Here is a 20197-nt window from a genome sequence, read left to right as displayed (position 1 = left end):
TTGTTACTCGGGTCGAGCACTCGAGCATTACGATTTACTAGACCCGAGTAACTGGTACACAAGCATTTTAGTGCTTGCTCATCACTAGTGTTTAACTATGGAAATGTACATGAGGTGTAGCTAGTAGGTGTAGCTAGGAATAATGCATACAAAAAAGGTCCATTCACTTACTGTACTGTAAGTACATCACAGCGTTTGGAAAAAAACAATGATGTCGCGTGCATGTAAAATGCATACATATCATCAGTGTTGTCACAGCACAAGAATAAAGCAAAAAGTAAGAGAAGACTCAGAGAAGGGATAATGCACACCATAGAGATCACCATGGGGCTTTCTCCTGACATATTCTTCACTAACTGAACCTTTTGTAGGAGTAGAAATGGGCCTCCATAGTTGTTGGTCCCAATAGCAAATGCGATGTCTGCTCCTCTGGTAACTACACCCATGATTACAGATACCATTATTATAATTTTTAGACACTATTTTCAGTTATAAGCCAACTTTTTTGGGAAATCACATGTAAAAATTCACCTTTTATACTGGTTTTCTCAGAAATTTTCCAGAAGCATTTGTTTCAAATGTGGTAGGTCAACTCACACGGCTTCTTAAAGAGGTAGACACAGAAACAGTTTTTTTTAAATTTCTTTATTTTTGTTCATTAATTTACATAAGAAACAACCAAAACTTGAGGCACTGAGTGTGCCCCATTGGTAGATGACTGCAGTAACTTAGTACAATGTTCATATAGGTGACCTAAAGAAATATAACATAACATCTTGACATTGAAGTCATTAGTCAAATTAAATTCTTAGGAAGGGAGCGGGAGTTGTTACTCAGATTAAGGGTTCTGTGTTTGGTGATCCCTGAGATATGCACAGTACTCGTCAGAAAATCTAAACTCAAGCCAATAAAACCAAGTTTTATAAAAACTTCAACATCATCTCATTCATTTTAGAAAACCAAAGGACAATTGTCAGAGCGGTATATTTTTTTCCAGAGCAGGGGTATGCACCCCTGAGCCATCACAATCAGGTGTCTCAGAATAGAATGCCTGTATGTTTTTAGCGCGATGTCGTAGTGATGGAGAAGGACAAGCGCAGGAGTCAGGTCAGTCACAAGATCAGTGAACGTTCGTATCGCTGATTGTACTTCATCCCGAAAAGGAGTAATTAGTTTGCGTGACCAAAAAATGTGTAGAAGATCACCTTCCTCACTGCCACATCTCCAACATATGGGACTCGTCTCTGGGAAAATTGAATGTAGTCGAAACAGGACTCTATACCATTGAGACAGCAATTTATAACTGGCCTCTTGAAAACAAGAGAAAATCAACGGTTTATGGGTTAAAGTAAAAATTTGCCTGCATTGGTCTTTTGATAGAGGGAAGCCTAATCCCCTTCCTGTTGTGTCTGAAACCTGGTAAGCGTGAGGTCTGGTGGGTTAATCAGTAGAGAGTATGAAAATGACAAGGTGTGCATCAGAGGTCCTTCACTTGAGCAAGCTGTCTCGAACGTCATTTTGTCACTATTAAAGAAGGCTCTAGGAGGGAGTGACAGAAAAAAATGCAACAGTTGACCTACTCTCCATGCATCTACGGTGAATGGTGAAGAAATACCAAGGAGATGATCCTTTAAAGGCCAAGTGTCCTACTTCAAAATGACAAATTCTGAAATGGCCCCTATTTATCCAAACTCGGAAAACACTATTATTGAGACCCAGGGGGAAAAGTGGATTGCCCAAAATGGGAATCATGTAAAAGTATTGTGGTATGATGTGGTCACGCACTACAGGAAGGGAACAGCAAGCCAGAGTAGCCCCAATTTTGGGATGTGTTTTAAGTACTTTGAGGAAAGACGAGTCCAACCAGCGGGCCGATATGAGAGGGATATTTGTAAAGCTTTGCTCAATCCCGACCCACGCTTTTTCAGGGCCATTTCTACACCAATCCATTATCCTAGGCAGGAGGGAGGCAATATAGTAAGATCTGAAGTCGGGCAGCGCTATATAGCAATGCAATATAGTTCTTCTAATACGAGGAGGTTTGCCGGACCAAATAAACTTAGTTTGTACTGATGTTAAACTCCTGAAGAAGGACAAAGGAATCGTAATAGGGAGAACTTGTATGACATATAAAATTCGGTTTAAAACGTTCATTTTGAAAATTGCACTTCTCCCACATTTCTCATCCATCTTAAGCAGTTCTCCCTCACTGATTGTAGTAATTTAGGGAAATTAAGCAAGTATGTCAAATCTATGTCTCTTGGTAGGATGATTCCCAAATATTTTAAATCTGAGTTAGCCCACTTAAAGCTAAAAATTTCTTTCAAGGGTGCTACCGTAGACAAAGGGATATTAATATTCAGGATTTCCAACTTGGAGTAATTGATTTTGAAATTAGGTAAGCCATTGTATAAATGGAATTCTGCCATCAGACTTGGCAAAAAAAAGACTGTGTTGTTAATGAAAAAAAGCAGATCATCTGCGTAAGACAGGAGCAGTTTTTATTTTAAGTCCTACTGGTTTATTGCAATCCTCATAAACTACATCACCAGAAAACTTAAATACAGCCTTTGTCCAGCACAAGATAAAACACATATTAACAAGTCCATACAATAGTGCTGGTTGACTTAGAGTCCAGCCTCCATGGCATTTACTCCAGGAGATCTGCAATTTCCATACATACAGCATGTGTGAGACAAACAGCTCTCAATTTACCCAGTGAATCACACCCAGGGGTGGAGATATGGTGAGCTGCTCTTAATTAACCTGTAAAGGCTGATTAAACCCTTTTAGTCCTATATGCTCTAAAGCATTACTTCAAGTTTATCTCCCAACCACTAGGTGTCTAACAGACACTTTAGATACCTCCCACCTCTGCCTAAAGCCATGGCCTGCCTAAAGCCAGGGCATCAGCGTAACCATGTATCTCCTGGCTCTATGTTCTACATGGAAGTGGAAATACTGCAGGGCTAGAAACCAGCAGGTAACACAAGCATTTTTCCCCTTTTCCTTCCTCATCCACCTGAGTGGGCCATGGTCTGACACTAATTTAAATTCTCACACTAAGAGATAGCATTTCATTGTCTCCACAGCCCACTTTATGGTCAGGCATTCCTTTTCTACAATGGAATAATTATTCTCACATGCCGACAGTTTCCTACTCAGGAAATGGTATAGCAGAAAGAAGGAATCGGACACTTTGTCAAAGTGTAAGAAGTATGCTATTTGACGCAGATTTGCCAACAACATATTGGGGCGAAGCAATGATGACAGCTTGCTAGCTTCAAAACAGACTAACAAGTAACAGGTAAACTGAGAAAACTACATTTGATTAATGGAACAGCAAAAAGCCTGAACTACAACACATAAGAATATTTGGAAGTAGGGTATTTTTACATAGTCTCGAAGAAAAACGTACCAAATGGGAACTTCTTGCAAAAGAAGGGATCCTGGTGTGCTACAGTGAAACTCACAAAGGATATATAATCCTGCACCCAGAAACAAACAAGGTCACAATAAGTGCAACGAGAGTGGTGGGGATCGCAGGAGCGGACAGGCAGGCAACTGCAGGAGTGGACAGGTACAGAACCGCAGATACGGACAGGTACAGAACCGCAGATACAGGCAGGTACTGAACCGCAGGTGGGGACAGGCAGGAACCTGCAGATGCGACCAAGTGCGGACAAGCAGGGAGCCTCTTGCGCAGCAAGGTATAGAACCGCATAAGCCGACAGGCAGGCAAGAAACCGCAGGTACGGACAGGCAGGGAGCTGCAGGTGCGGACAGGTAGGGAACCGCAGATGCAGACAGGCAGGGAACCGCAGATGCGGCCAGGTATGGAACTGCAAGTGCGAACAGGCAGGGAACTGCTGGCACAGCCAGGTATGGAACCGCAGGTACGGACATGCAGGGAGCCGCAGATTCTCACTGGACAGACAGGACCAGGTTCACACAGGACAAATACAAGGACAGGTACGCACAAGACAAACAGGACCAAGTTCACACATGACAAATACAAGGACAGGTACACACAGGAACGACCGGGTCAGATTCATACAGGATACTTAGATTAAATTAGCAAGTGTACACACTGATCACTAATGTTGCACAGCGACAACAGAGATAGGTACTAATTCAGACACAGCTAGTTAAGGAAAAGTACTACTTCTGACCCAGCGGGTTTAGATGTAGGGACTGAATCAGACAACAGGTTTGGAGGAAAGTACTGATTTGAACACAGTACTGTACTGATTCACAGAAGCTTGATCTATCTCTGAATCTTTCAGACGCAACAGGTACAGGTAAAGATCAAGACTTGGATGCAAACAGGTTAAGAGACAGGTCCTAATTCAGACAAGGTCAGACCCTGGTTCTGGTTCAGAGTTCGGGCCTGGGCCACACTGGATCAGGGAAGCAGATTCAGACAAGAACAGACACAAGACACTGGTACAGGTTCAGAGCTCAGTGACAGAAACAGGACGGGACCTGGCAACTTAGCAGCTGCCCTAACACTAAAGGAGAATTCTGCTCAGGCACCTCCCAACAGGTGTAGGTGTGTAGACTGTGTACCGTGGTGGTCTCACCCAGAATACCGCGGGCCAAGGACAAAGAATACAACCAGGCAATTTGTTAGGGAACTACTTTTTACTAACAACAAAAACTGAGTTACCACGGAAATGCAAGAAAGAAACACAGATAAATTTCCCTCACACCTAGCCCAGGACAGCTAGGACCCCTGTGCTGAACAACCGATAGGCCCAGTATGTTCTAACAGATACACTATAATTTATCTGACCTGTGGTTTCGCCTAATTGTGTAAGCGGGAGTTACCCCGAGCAAGGATGTAATTAGATGAGTGCAAGAGACAGCCCCCGCAGTGGTGCAGTGCAGAGATTCACAAATTTAACAATTCTATAAGATTACAATTCTGTTATGCTATCTGTACACAAGCTCACCTACTGAGGGGAGTATCTAGCTATGGTTCACACAGCCCTATTAGCAAACAATGTCTCTAACTGAGAAACTATGTTTGGTACCAAACTCTCTCTAAAGTCTGCCTGCACGCTCCCATCGGGATCCCTGTGGTGGGGCCTGAGCTCAGGACTTACCAGCCGTTAACTGATCACTGAAGAGGCTGCCTGATCGTCCAATCTGGGAGACCGAGGAGTGGATCCTGGGCTTGTCACAGGAGTGCAGTTTTAGCCTGACAGGCTAGCAGAAGGCCATTCTGTCATGCAAGGTGTGGGAAAGACTTAGTTCAACACAAAGGGAAGAGGGAAAAGGAGCCCAGACTCTAGGGAGAGGGGGGGAGTGGAGACCTCCTAGGCTGGTCTAATATCACCCTGTCTCCACTAATGTCCCTATATTGGTTCTTCACCAATCGCCGCACGTGAAGCTTGCCCTGTCTTTCCCTGGCATTTGGCCCTGGCTAGGGAAGGGAGGGGGATGAGCGCTAGTCGATCCCTACTGACAACTAAAGACAACAAGGGGGAGCAAACAAGGGAAGATTGCTTAGCTTTTAGTCGACTTCAGAGAGATGAACACCCGTCCTCATAGCTCCAGAGAGGATGAAGTAATGCACTTACTCCGAGCCTTCACAAGGGGTAATGTGAGTATCGCCGGCATCTCCCTCTAGCAGACAGCAGGTATTTAAAAACCAAGGCCAAGGTGTTAATTAGCAAGAGGAAGGTAGCCGCTGGGTCCTAGAGAGACAGCCTCTAAGAAGGTGTCTGTAATGCCAAATGAAGAGATCTCCTGCAACCAACTGAAGGGTGACTCTCTGTCACTTCTGACACACCCGTGACACATTCACATCATAGCAGATGCCTTGCAGGAATCCAACTCTGAATCCAACCGTAGTCGTCCCCCCAAAGTAATTCTTCCTCTCTGGCAGGAGTCACAGGCAAAGTTGCACCTTTCCTCAAAGTTCTGCTCAGCTCCCAGCACACGGCACACACAGAGCTTCAGGATCCCACATGATTGACCTGCTCTGTCTACTTCCTGCTTCCACTGACTAAAGCACCATCAAGTCCACCATAGAGTCCCTTTCAGAGGCAACAGAGACCTCTTGTGGCCGGAGTCCGATACTGCAACACTGTCCAAACATTCCCATCTTACAGGTGCCTTAAATACTAAGTGCCTTCCAGCAATTGGCTGAGGACACATTAAGAGCATGCGCACTGTCTCTTTAAGAAACAGGAAGAGCATGTGCATGCGCCCTAAGCATGCTGCCAGGAAACATACCCAGTGTACACAGTAAGCAGAGGACAAGGAGCTCACTGCATGACCTGGGGTGGTGATTATGTTGGTGTCTCTGCATGGGGGGGAAAGTAAACCATGCAGGGAAGCAGGCAGTGGTGTAACACAGCGATGTAATGAGTGATGAAAACTTCGTATCGCTCAAGTTTCATGATATCATACCAGTAGTCCAGCTGAAACAACAGCAATGGTAGTCACAATTTCAAAATAACAAGAAAATGGATGTAGAAGTTTGGTTAGGTTCTTCAACCACTGAAGAAGCAACAGAAAAATCAGGTGAACCTCAAGTCAGGAGATTGTCGAGATCAAACAAAAGGGTATACCAGCTAAGCGTCTATCCTACTTTGTCAAAATACTACTTTGTCAGAGCCACATTCACGGGATGAGATGCAACAACTACCTGTCCATGAAATACTCAAGTGGATTAATGCTACTAATGAAGAAATGAAATCCCTTCATAGACTTCAAATTTGGAAACTTAATAAACTACCACAAGGCTAGAAAGCAATCAAATGTAAATGGGTTTTTAAGACTAAGTATGACTCTGAAGGCAAGGTTCACAGATTTAAAGTAAGATTAGTTGCAAAAGGATATTCTCAGAAATATGATGCCATATTTTCTCAAGTTGCTAAGCAGACCACATTCAGGACTAATGGCAATAGCTGCTGTACAAAAGATGTTTGTTACACGTTTGGACATCAAAACTGTCTTTTTAAATGGTGACATTGAAGAAGACTTGCACATGACTCAACCTGAGGGTTATATCAAAGAGGGGGAAGAGAATCTCATTTGCAAACTAAAAAAATCTCTCTATGGTCTTAAGTAATCGGCAAGACCATGGAACACCAAAATGAGCAAAGTCTTATTGGAAAAAGGAGTTAAAACGTCAAGAAGATCCGTGTTTTTACAGACGGAAAGTGGATTTATATTCTCTTATATATGGGCGATGTCATTATGGTTCATCAAGAGGAAACTGATTGCAAAGATGACTAAAATTCTGAATCTGCATTTTTAAACTGAAGACCATGGAAATGTGACATATCTAGCAATCAATGTGTAAATAGAAGAAGATGGAAGCTTTCTTCTAAACCAAAGTACAAAAATCAACTCCATTCTGAATCAGTCTGGAATGTCAGAAGCCAAAGGTATATCAACCCCAATGGAACCATCCTACTTAAAGTTGGAAAGAAAAAATGATCTGTTACCTAACAATGCGCAACACAGACAGGATATTGCAGCAACAATTGGAATTCTCTACCGATATGTAGAAAAACCACGTCAAAATGACTGGAATGCTGTTAAGAGAGTTCTTCCATATTTGAAAGAGACTCGAGACATAAATTTAATGATATCTGCAACAGGATGTCTGAAACTCACAGGCTATGTGAATTCAGACTGGGCCGGTGACCTAAGTGATTTTAAATCGACAAGCGGCTATTTGTTCAAGCTTGAAGAAAGTTCAATTTCTTGGTCTAGCAGAAAACAGGTGTATGTAGCCTTGTCAAGTACAGAACCAGATTATGTAAAAGCTAAGTATACAGCTGTGAGCTGATATTAATAGCCTGGGAAGGTCCATGAGTATTACCCTCTTCCGAGGCTATAAACATCAGCCCCAGCTTTCCCTATGCTGGTTAATAAAATTTAGGGGGATCCCACACCATTTTTTTCTGAAGTTTAATCATTTATTAATAAATTACATGTACAGTAAGCTACAAACACAAAGCACTGATTATATATCTCATTGACATATTTATATCTATTCATCCGTATATCTACTGGCAGTTGACATGAAGCCCAGGTTAGTAATGGAGAGGTGTCTATAAGACGACCTAAGCTATAAGAACTACCTGTTGTAAGCTGTTATCTTTGTTCCTCAATAAATATATATACACTGTTGAATGACTAGATGGTACAGATATGAATCTGCTGCCAACACATACTCTTAGTCAGGATCAATGCCTAACCATCCATTCATTATATGGACCCATTGTAAGAAAAATAAAAAAGTTTTCATTCAGTTGCTGCCTGTACAGGAAAGGACAGTGGGCACTATTCCCTATACAGTTAAACAATATGTAGACATATACGAGCCAGACAGAGGTTAAAAGAACATGCTTTTAGTCTCTCTATGGTGAATGACGGCTGGTGGGAACGTTAAAGTATACAGCATGTCAGGGAATGCTCCTGACACTATACTGAAGACATACACTTAGGCCACATTCACACAATCAGTATTTGGTCAGTATTTGTAAGCCAAAATCAGGAGTGTGACAATCATAGGAAAGGTACAATAGAAACATGTCACCACTTCTGCGTTTTTCACCCATTCCTTGTTTTGACTTACAAATACTGATGTAAAATACTGACCAAAATACTGAACGTGTGAACAGGGATTTTGCCTGAGAATCTTAGATATAAACTAAATGGATAAAAAAATTAGTAAGCACTAGACAGTGGGGCCTTAACACACCGTCAAGAGATTTCACCTCTGGATATTTTGGCGCCTTATATGTCTTTTGCCTGCTGGTGAAAAGGGGCCTATCATACTTGCCAAATCATGTGAGTGGCACCTTGAAAATGACAAATTGCTGACAGTCGTCATTAGTGTTGTGTCCATATTTTACTGTTAAATGGATAGGAGACGCTAAGATTTTTTTCTGCATATGAGAAAAGCCAATACAACAGGGATTGTAAAAACTGAATCATGCGTCATAGTTGGATGCAGCACATTGAAAAAAGGGTCAGTTTTTCTTCACAGAAAAAACAAAAACAAAACTGATGTGTAAAATTAGCCTTATGCCTTCCATCTGCAATCTGGAATTAGTATGATGCAGTACTATATCTAGTTTATATTGAGAGAAACTGGACTGATCCATTACAACACAATGAAGAAACAGAAGAGATCACGACAGATGATGATGGATCTTTGATATGAGTCATTGTAAAATAATGATGCCACGGTGAAAATAGCCTAAGAGTACCTGTGGCACCCCAGGGATCCGGTTGCTACAGTGGTATTGCCTCCTTCAAAAGAGGTACTGCCATGCCTGGAAGCAAGCAGGGGTCCTTTTAGTCAAGTACACTACACATGCAACACATTCCTGGCTCCAGACCAGCAAGGGGAGTCCCCTGCCCTTGGCAACTGGGATCTGGGGGCGGGGTTAGTTAGTCTGAGTGTCAGGAGTTGAGTTTAGGACATCGAGGAGAGAGGAGCTAGGGACTGGAGCTGAGGAAGCTCGTCCTAGCTGAAATACACAGAGGACCGGACACTGGAGTCCGAGGCTGTGGGGCACTGAAGGCCCAGCAGCAGATGCCGTAGGGCAAGAGATTGCAGGTCTCCTGGCCCCATCAGACGCCCGGAGGCTCAGCAGCACAGAGGGACCAGCACCGCCATGGAGGAGCGACGCATGCACAAGGCCCGGGCTGCCAGCCATATGGGTGAGCACAGAACATCACACTCAGGGACGTGGGCTACAACACAGCTACAATCAGTAAAGCCAAAGAGTATAGTGAGAAGGGCAGGCCTACAACTCCATCTGGCAAGGAGGACTCTATGTTTGCTTCCAGGCTGACTGGACTCTTACTTCTAGCCAGTACTCCAGTCCAGGCTTGTCTAATTGTCATCAGTAAAGACCCTGGGACTGCACTATGCTGACTCTGTGGCTATTACTGACACCCTGCACAACCACCATCATCCACACACTGCCCTGAAGCTAACTCTTCCTGTGGGGAGTTATACCACCCTGGCTGCAAAACCACCAGCTTCAGAGGACTGTTCCGCAGCGGCGGTCTCCATTGGCCGCATTCCACAGGTGGCGTAGTCGGACATTAACACCTATACATATAAATTCCCCTTGGATTGACAGCCCTGGGTCACGGACCGGGTCACCGCCACAGTGACTACAACCCCCAGCATTTACCGGCCCGGCACCAGGTACCCCATGGCCCAGGGGGCGCCTCATACCACCCTCCATATGACCTATTTAGTAGCTATTATATGGATGTATGCCAAGTCACTGGTAACACTTCTCCCAGCAATGTTATCCGGTTACTTGGGATTTTGGTAGCCGGACTCCACATATATTCAGTTGGGTTTAGTGAGACAACCCCTGGTATGGGTATGTCCATACTTCCTACCAGTAATAGTGGAACCTTTTTTCAAACGACAAACCTTCTCGTCCGATAACTTATAAAGTTAGATCGATTTGTCACAATGGCTTGCAGTTACTAGAGCTACAGACTGAGGGGTTTTTAGTATCCGTATCAGAAGTAAAATAATATTTAAAACTGACACCTTTTGCATAAAAAAAAGTTATTGTGACCAGTGATTTGGATGACTGTCTCCTCTGCTGCACAGACTGCATTTAGGTCATATTCACTATTATTAAATGCATCATTACGGAACCTTAGGAAACAAAGGTAGTGCTTGCCTGTGCCTGCAACTTTTCCTTTACTCCTTTGTGTTCCTTTACTCAAGAAAATGTCTGGCTACAGCACAATGCGCCATATTTGTTTAGTTCTCATGTAACTGTAAAGTAAAGAAAACACAGAACATAAAACTAAAAGATTTGCATAAGAGCAGGAATTAAGTGCCATGCAACCAAGAATGTCACAAGAAAAATGATATCTGTGGCCAAGGTATAACTTGAAGCTCAACACTTGTAACATGACCCCCATTTATCATGTGTCAGGTTTAATACTATGGGACAAAGGGACCTTTTAGGCTCACCTAGTTCCAGGGTCTAGGCATGACAACGACCTATATCACCCTTCTTTTATGTCCTGCCTGTGACCCTTGTGAACCCCAGCAGAAATCAAAAAACCCATGTTGTCTCTGTTCCTGTAATGACATTATTAGCTTACAAGTACAGAAAAGAAGCTTGCTAGTTGTCCCCAAACCATCTTCCACCTTAGCAGTGCAGCTTATGTTTAAGACAAAACAAGGGTTTTCTATTAGGTAATTCCAGGCTTTATCACAACCAGTTGAGTTCACTTTTGTGCACTTTTACTTTTTGGGTTGTTGTCTGAACCTCAAACCTCTAACACAATGCAAACAAGTTACTATAAATCCTTTTGAACCTAAGCAGCCGCACAGGTTAAACACTGAAGTGTCTAATGAACAGACAGACAGCACCTTTTAGCCATTCAGACGCAGGTTATCACTTGCCAGCTCTTCATGCTTCACCTTTGGAAACTACAGAATTCCCCAGAGTCTTGAGCAGACAGAAGCTTTCATCTTTCTTTGTTCTCTGTCTCCCAAATCAAAGAGCTTGGCTGAATCCTCCTTTCGTCCTGTGCCATGATCCATATGCCGCCAGTGATGACAACCTTGTCTGTGTGTCTACTGGCGCCTTTGCCACTGTTGACCCATTTATAGAAGTTCCATACAACTGTGTCTATGGAGAATTTCACAGGGCTTGTACATAAATATCCCTGTTACTCCAACACAGTAGTTTTGTCTTACAGGATTTGTAGGACATGTTATGACAATGAATAGAGTAACTGTAATGGCTGCCACTTGTGAAGTAAATTTAAGGTGAAAATGCACCTTAAAGGGAATCTGTTACTATAATTCATGAGTAGCTGAAGAAACACAGATTCCAACAAAGTAATTCTTATCTCTGACCTCATTTTCACTCCCATGCAGTAATCTGGCATAAAAACCTGCATTCGTTATGCTAATGAAACATCTAGGAGTCCGCTATGCATTTTCTCTGACATTAGGAGTCCAGGAAGCATTATAATGCAGAGCAGTGGCAATCTGCTGGCATAATGCCCCCATACACATTAGAATAACGTCAAACGAACCCACCAACATTGGCGGAATTGGCTTATAGTATAAAGTGTTTGAGGGCTTCCTGACTTTGCTTCGACAGATGATGTTGGGGGAGCGAAGGATGCAGCATGTACAATTTTGTTAAGCAAACATGTTTGACCACCCAGGTCACATATCAGCCGATCCAAATCTGTTCAACGTCTCTAGTAATAGTTCATATAAAGCAAATGACGTAAAAGAACGTGGTAATACATAAAAGTACAAAGTTTATTGTCAATACAAAGTTAAAAAATGACATATTTAATAGACATAATGACACAAATACATTAGTGGTAAGCTATAAAAAGATACCAAGGGCTGAGCAAAACATATTGTACAAAAATATTATAAGTAATCGCTAGAATGGGACATATGCAAATATGGATATGTCAAACATATACCATAACCCAACTAATAGTATAAGGACTATCAGAAAGGCTCCAAACAGCCACTAAAGTGCACAATGCATAGCTAGATGCAAAAGGGACAGTCACCATTTAGCATAGAGAAGGTACACGAAGTAATGTTACTCACATGTATAGTGGTCAGAAACGTCAGCCCAGGTATCGTAACCCCTACGCGCGTTTCGGCGCTGTGCCTTCTTCTGGGGGTAATGAGAAGATTACAATTACAATTTTGTACTGCCGATGATTTTGTTCTCCCTGAGATAAGCTGCTGCCAGAGAAGCCTTATTCTCGGGAACACATCACATCATCTTGTGTAAATAGGACCCATGTGACCAAGAACAATGGGAGCCAGTCGAAAAGAACAATTTATTACTGATTGTTCTGGGTACATCTGAAGAACAATATGCCTGTTTAAACATTCTATTAAACATCCACCGCCTGGCAATTATGTTGCCAATTGGCAGTCGGTTAATGCCTCCGGTCGGCTGGTATAAACCAAGCTTTAGTTTAAAGATAGCAATTATATTGTTGGGAGTTGTGACTTTTTGGGTATGTGCACACGATGCAGAAATGAAGCAGAAAATTTCTGCATCATTTCTGCATCTCCCTGGCAGAAAAAACGCATGCAGATTGTGCATGCGTTTTTCCTGCAGAATACATGCGGATTCACATGTGGATTCACATGCGTTTCCGCATGCAGATTGACAAGCGCTTTCCAGGCGATTTTAGCATCACTTGGAAAGTGCTTGACAACTAGGTCACACTATATAAATCCATGCAACCGGCATGGAGTTATATAGTGAGACCCGAGAGAGTGGTAAAAAATAAATGTATACTTTACCCTCTGATTGCCCGCGCTGTCCTGCTCAATCCGTTCTCCCTCGCCGGCAACTTTGAATTGAAAGACCTGCCGACGTCAGCGTCACGTGACCCGTCACATGACTCTGACGTCAGCGCAGGTCCTTCAACTCACTGCAAAGTGCCGGGAACCAAGCAGGAGCGGTGTGCGGGCCGACAGAAGGTAAATATACATTTATTTTTTATTTTATTCTTTTTTTACAGCTTTTTTAATGGTACCTGGGTGTGGATGAGACTCTCCTCTCCTCCACACCCGGGTACCATCCGCACATTAGAACGCGCCAATAACGCAAGTACAAATGCAGTCTTGCGGAATTGGCACGTTCTAATGCAAGTCAATGGCGGCGAAAACGCCGCGTTTACGCAAAATTAATTGACATACTGCGGATTTTTGAGCGCAGCGTTTACGCTGCGGAAAAATCCGCATCATGGGCACAGCACATGCGGATTTCAATTGGGGAACATTGCTGCCTTTCTACCATGCGTTTTTAATGCGTTTCCACGGCGTTTACGCAACTGCAAAAACGCCGCGGAAACGCATTAAAAACGCATCGTGTGAACTCCGCCTTATAGTGTTATTTTTGAAAATCACAGATTCTTTTTAGAGGGGTTGTCTCATACATTTGGATATCATAGAAGGTCCTGTTTTGTAACCCCTTGGGGCAGAAAGGAGAGCTGCTTTTTAAGAGTAATCCACACTTTGGTGGACTTGAGTCATTCATGCATTTAATGAACAACCTGTACAGAAAATTTCTGGTTGAGCACTGTAAAGAAAATGTCTAGCTGGTCATGGCTTCTCCAAGAAAAATTTGCAGCTTGGCCAGGGTTCCGGAAGCCTGATGTTATATGCTGTATGGCAGCCTAGTTTACCCTCTTGTCTCACTTCTCTCACTGCGCGTACACAACATTTCTGCTGCCATAAATGACCTGTACTGGAAAATCATTTTGAAAAGTTTTTCACATGAAAATGAATCTACTTAATAATTTTACAATGGAATTATTTAGTTACACATGGATCAAGACATCTACTAAATAACTCAGGCGCAGGAATGGAGGCAGCCTGACATACATTCATTGTACTGAAAGATGGATGTGGCTCACAAAGCCAGCAATCACAATGACAAATGTTCATCTATCGCTGTTTTCTGTAGGTACTTTGTCCTGAACAAACTTCCTAATCTCAAGTTTTTGGATACCAGGAAAGTGACAATCAAGGAGCGTGAGGTAGCAAGTTCCAGGGGAGCCTTTATGAAAGTTGTGAAGCCGAAAGAAAATAAGGTGAGATTTGCTTATGAACGAATGATTTTTTTTTACAGTATAGTAATTATACACACTAGATATTTTTACTGGGAGCAACTGTGAACTTCAATATTCTTTAAGCTCCTAAATCTGGGGGCCTGATCTCTCTATTCTTATAACTATTAACATAGTTCCTTATAATTCGATACAATTGTGTATTGTCACGTAAAAGAGGATGAGACCAGTGCTTTGGACATAGCAGCATAGGATGCAGCTTTTGACTTTTTATCCTCGTGCTCTTTTATATTGTTATTTTATATTCCTGATTCTGAGGAATTGGTGGATTTTTCCAAATTTTCTTTGCATTTGGTTTAAGTATATCGGCCCCCACCTTCTTCTACAGTCACCTCCTCGCAGTACTATCTACCTACCTACATACTGTATATGTGGCAACCAAATAATTTTTGGAAAAACATTCTTACCCAGATCACTTGTTCATCAACAAACTAGACACTAACATCCTTAATGTTAACCACTTAGATTCCATGAAATCTGGGATTTGTGACAACTTTTTTAGCCCATGTTTCCTTTTCCAAGCCTCAAATAATCTCGACTGTCTCAGATTTTTCCTCCCCAGACCTTTTTGACTTTACCCATTCATGACCTCTGTTTACCTGATACTATTACTCTTCTACTCCCTAAAAAAACTTCCTATGGGGGAATTTCTCTATGGTTAGGAAGAAGTAAATAATTCACTGGGGAACAATTTTGAACATAAATTTTGTTGAGTTAAATTTTTCTTCTGATTTAGACTAAAATAGTCATGCCGATTTCAAAACTGTGGTTAGTTTTCTTCTATCACGTCGCTTTTTCTCTTCCGCATATCTTAATACGATTACTCCTATCAAAGATAGCACTAGTGCTCTCCTATTGGCCGAGTGCGAACCGCTCTGGAGTGGGGAGGGGTGAAGGATGACATTGGCGACCGGCAACAGGTTGTTATTTGTCTAGGTTATTCAGTTACACGTGAGACAATGTGGCGAGAGGTTGTGTGCCGCTCTATATATTGAAACGTATTCCGAAAGTCTGTATACAAAGTGTTAGCGGAATTTATTTTTTAATTTACGCACTTATTTCCTTTTTTTCATATGATGTCTGTCTCTCCTATTTCTCGTTGTAAGTGCCTAAACAGCCCTGGCTCCTATTATATCTGTTTCACCATTCCCAGTCATAGGACGAACATCAGCACATTTATCAAGCAAGTTCATTTTGCATATTTCAAAGTAAAACTTGGTGATCAAGATGCATCTTGGGCCCCTCATAAGGTGTGTAAGCAGTGTGTCGAGAGTTTACGAATGTGGACAAAGGGAACATGTGATAAGATGCCATTTGGTATACCTATGGTTTGGCGAGAGCCAAGAGATTATTTCAGTGACTGTTACTTTTGTAAAGTGAAAACTTCAGGATATAACAAGAAAAATTCATGTAAAATCGACTATCCTAGTCTACCATCAGCTATACATCCAGTGCCTCATTCAGCTGAAATCCCAGTGCCAGGTTTCCTTGAACTACCCTCTTTTCAAGAATAGCATTATGGTGAAGAACAAAATGACAGAAATGATTAAGATTTTGAAATTGAAGATGTCTTATTTCACAAGGGATTTGACCAGCATGAGTTGAATGAATTGGCACGAGATTTGACACTATCAAAAAAGGCTTCAGAACTCCAAGCATCAAGACTGCATGAGAAAACTTGCTTAAAAAAGGAGCAAAGGTATCCTACTTTCGATCCAGAGAAAGTGCACTTCTGCAATACTTTAGAAGTGACAGTGGCTTTGTGAATTGCTATAACATACACGGCTTATTTGAGGAATTGGGAATTGCAATCTATATAACTCAAATGAATGGGAAATCCGTGTGACCTTGGTTGACAAACCATGCTTACCATATAACAGAGAAAGCCTATTCTAGGCTTGTCAAGGGGCATTTGCTTTTTTTTCTCCTCTTTATTTCACCTCCTTCTTATGACTGGGCAATGATATGCAGGGGATAAAGTAACCTGGCCCCCACCAGAGAAGAAATTCTTTTAACACCCCCTTGGTTATAGTGAAAATTAGCATATAATCTTTACAAGCGAATATCTCTTTAATGGAGAGGAGAAATAAAAAATAAAACATACGTTTTAGTCGGATCTTCAGCCGCTTTATCGTGATGTGGTCAGTGTAGCTTGTAAAAAATGGTGAAAGATCCTCTTAAAGAGATAGTAGTATTTTTCTGTATGACATATAACTTTGAACAAAATGTGATCATCCATTTTTATTATTAATTAATAAAAACATGCCCCAATGTCATACCAATTAATGGTTAGCTGAGGTATAACTTGTCAACAGAAAAATCTGAAAGGTACAATTTCAGAACACTTAGAAGTATGCAGCCAGGACATGAACTGAATAAATTATTATTTTTTTGTGCTGATTTTCCATCTCAGTCACTGATATTCTGTACATACATGTTGTGCACTGTAGTTCTTCCCTAATTGCTGGTAATTTTAATTAATGCTTTGTTAAATTGAGGTTGTAACCTTACTATGGTTCCCAAGCCAAGAGTGTAGACGTTGTTTGAGTAGAGAAAACACACCGTTACATGATTTATTATTAATAATGAATGGATATGCAAGTGCACTTACAAGAAGCCACAATTCTGACATTCTTGTTAACACATATCCACGGAATAAAGTTGTTGTTTTTTTTAGCAAGCAGAGTATGGTGCCACAAATATTTGTATTTCTGCCAAACACAGGAGGGTTTTATCGCAGATAATCATTATGTAAAGCTATGTCTTTAGCCTGGGTCAGCCACTGATGGAAGGGTAGGTTATAATGAGATGTTTTGTTTTGCTTTCGCGTTGATTTCTGTTGGTACATTTTCCAACAGCAGGCAGGGGGCCATCAATAGGGTAGAAAATACACCACAATTAGTGCTTGCTCTCATGTTAATTTCTGTACGGATCCCTGTAATTGTCACTAATGGCAATTAGACAGCAAAAGGCTGCAAAGACATTTTCATTGTTCCCCTGTGCACTGTTGAGACAAGACAGTATGTTTTAACACTTTCCATTCTGCAGCCATTTGTAATGGAGTGGATATAGTTAATTACCATTACGGTATTATGTCTAAATTAACTGGTTATACTGGGTTTGAGCCCCAGCATTATTGGCATTAATATGCGTTAATATGATATTTTGCAGATAAGCTTTGAAATGCCTAATAAACATGTCATAAATGACTACCTGGGACCTTCTGACCCCCATTAATCATGAGTATGGACAGGTGCCAATAGAAACCATGAATGGTATGTGGTTGGACAAGCACATTCATTTTCCATTGAAATTGAGCTATGGAAGACTTCTACTGAGAATATTTTGAGGTTTCTGTAACCCGTTGATGTCATTAGCATGCATGCCTGGCCGATTTCGATTCATAGCTGGTACAGGCATGTTGTCAGGAACTTTTGGTGATCCTAATCATAAGATTTATGTGATGTCATATTTGACGCAACTAAAGCAAAATGAAAGCTGACACCAAGCGGATGTTCAGGTTCAACTGTACGCCATGCCAGGGTTGTCAGCCATTGCTAGAGTCTTGCATAGTACTTTGAAGCAGCTGGGCTTCTGATTCTTGGTGGAAAATCTATAATAAGTCCCCCCACCTGCCAGAGGCCAGAAAATACTGGTAGTCCTATGGAGAGAATGATACCTCTCCACCCACTATAGGGCCACCTTGGTTTTGCAGTATATGAACAATGCTTCTCGCCTTGCTGGCCTGGTTTTAAAGCTAAGGTGCAGGCAGTAACAATAAACCTGCCCCGCTGTTTTTATATGTGTTTCAGTTTACTTACAAGTGATAGCATAAGGCCACAAAGGGGATAGGAAGAATACCATAAATTTACAGAACTTAAAATATATCATGTCACTATTGTTCTCCTTATTTTGTCTCTTTTTATACTCATATACCACAACCCTTCTTTGCATTTACTAAACTTCAGACCTTTTGTTTCTTTTCTCAAAAGAAATTATTTAAATTAAATGTAAATTTTAATTTGTGCACATGTTTTACCAACTGAAGGTTGATGGAGTTACAGCAAATAGGTCAGGAAAGCCATGTACTACTTCTGACTCTGATGGAAGGTATTTCCTTGCTGTACGGAGTGAAGTGATGAGTCTACAAAGAATAAGTCACTGATTGACAGCTGTGCGCCCCTACACTGTCAGAAGCTACTGAGCTATGTTATTTCCACACATCCACTTTAATTTTCAGCCATTTCTTAAGTACCCCTCTGATTGAACACAGTTACATCTGTCATTAGGACAGGTTGACCTGTCGGAATGATTGAGTCATTCACCTGTGCTCAAGTGAGGATATTCATAAAACTTGCAATAAAGTCTGGAGTTAAAAAATCAAAGCTACAGAATGAATTACTGAGCTTTCCAGCTGTGTCTCTATGTGCAGTGGATTGTTGAGTTCTCCAGATGGCCGGTGGCTGGCTCACAATGAATAATGCTCCAACTGGGGAAAAAGTCACCGTCTTATTTACTCGCCCTGATCTGAAAAGTCTTAAAATCAGATTATACAAGGGGTTTTAACTGGTTTTATCCCAGGTCACTAGACAAGTCTGGTGTATTCAGTGTATAATTACAAGTGCAGCTAGTAAAAGAAACAGGAAAAAAGCAAGAAGACTTTCTATCAATAAAACTTTGGTTTTGGCTTTTATCCTAAGTCATGTGACAAGGCTCGTTAGTAGAGATGAGCGTTGTTCTACTCGAACTGTTCGCCAATCTCAAATTCGAGCTGTTTTGGGCGGTGTTCGAGCCGTTCGGCGAACACGAACAATTTGAGAAAAATTCGGCTGTTCGAGGTTATGTTCGATAACTGTTCGTGCACCAAAATCATAACTGGATTTTTTCTCAGTAATGATGAAAATTAATGTTAATACGCAGTTTGAGTGTACAGCGGGGTGGGGGGAGGGGCAGGGGATGGATCTCTGCAGGAACAATGAAGATCTCCATTTTTTTTTTCTCTTTCCCGCATTTACAGTGGGGAGGTGCAATCTGTCAGCCTATCAGCAGCGCACACACGGAGCGAAGTGCTTTTTTTCACACAAGCAAGGGCATGTGTCATTGGCAGTGTATGTCACATGTCCTTGCCCTATAAGACCAAGCCATTTTCCCCGTCGCCACCATTTTCTCACTGCTGCAGCTGCGTGTTAGACGGCACCGCTGTTGCTGTGTGCGCTATACCTTGTTAATTTCAAGCCAATTTTCGCACAAATCTACAGATAGCTTGGGAGTAGGGAATAGTTGTGATTGCAGTCCTTTTAAGGACTAGGTTACAGCATTTCCTACGACTTTTATCAGGCAGGTCTGTGCTCTTAAATAGATAGATTGTGGGAGTAAAGACGAATTGTAATTGGAGTCCTTTTCAGGACTAGGTTACATCAGTTCCTATCAGTTTTTGCCAGGCAGGTCTGTGCCAGTGCTGTGCAAGTTTTTTTCACAGCATTTGGCTGAATCTAGCAAAGCTAATCCTTTTTGGCCTATTGCAGAGTGTGTTAGTCAGTGGAGT

At 41.8% G+C, this 20197-nt stretch overlaps 1 protein-coding gene across 1 annotated transcript in view; it reads left to right on the top strand.

Annotated features, from left to right (window-relative positions):
* LRMDA (leucine rich melanocyte differentiation associated) overlaps nucleotides 1-20197 on the top strand; it is a 1575514-nt gene that overhangs the window by 894180 nt on the left and 661137 nt on the right. The window contains exon 5 of the mRNA XM_073681467.1: nucleotides 14490-14616. Coding sequence (XP_073537568.1) covers nucleotides 14490-14616 — 127 coding nt within the window. The remainder of the gene's footprint in view (nucleotides 1-14489; nucleotides 14617-20197) is intronic.

This window comes from Phyllobates terribilis, unplaced genomic scaffold, assembly GCF_046119375.1.
Source record: "Phyllobates terribilis strain yellow unplaced genomic scaffold, ASM4611937v1 Scaffold_5__5_contigs__length_657084704, whole genome shotgun sequence".
In the NCBI taxonomy this organism is placed as follows: domain Eukaryota; kingdom Metazoa; phylum Chordata; class Amphibia; order Anura; family Dendrobatidae; genus Phyllobates; species Phyllobates terribilis.
This window is presented reverse-complemented; position numbering and strand designations above follow the sequence as displayed.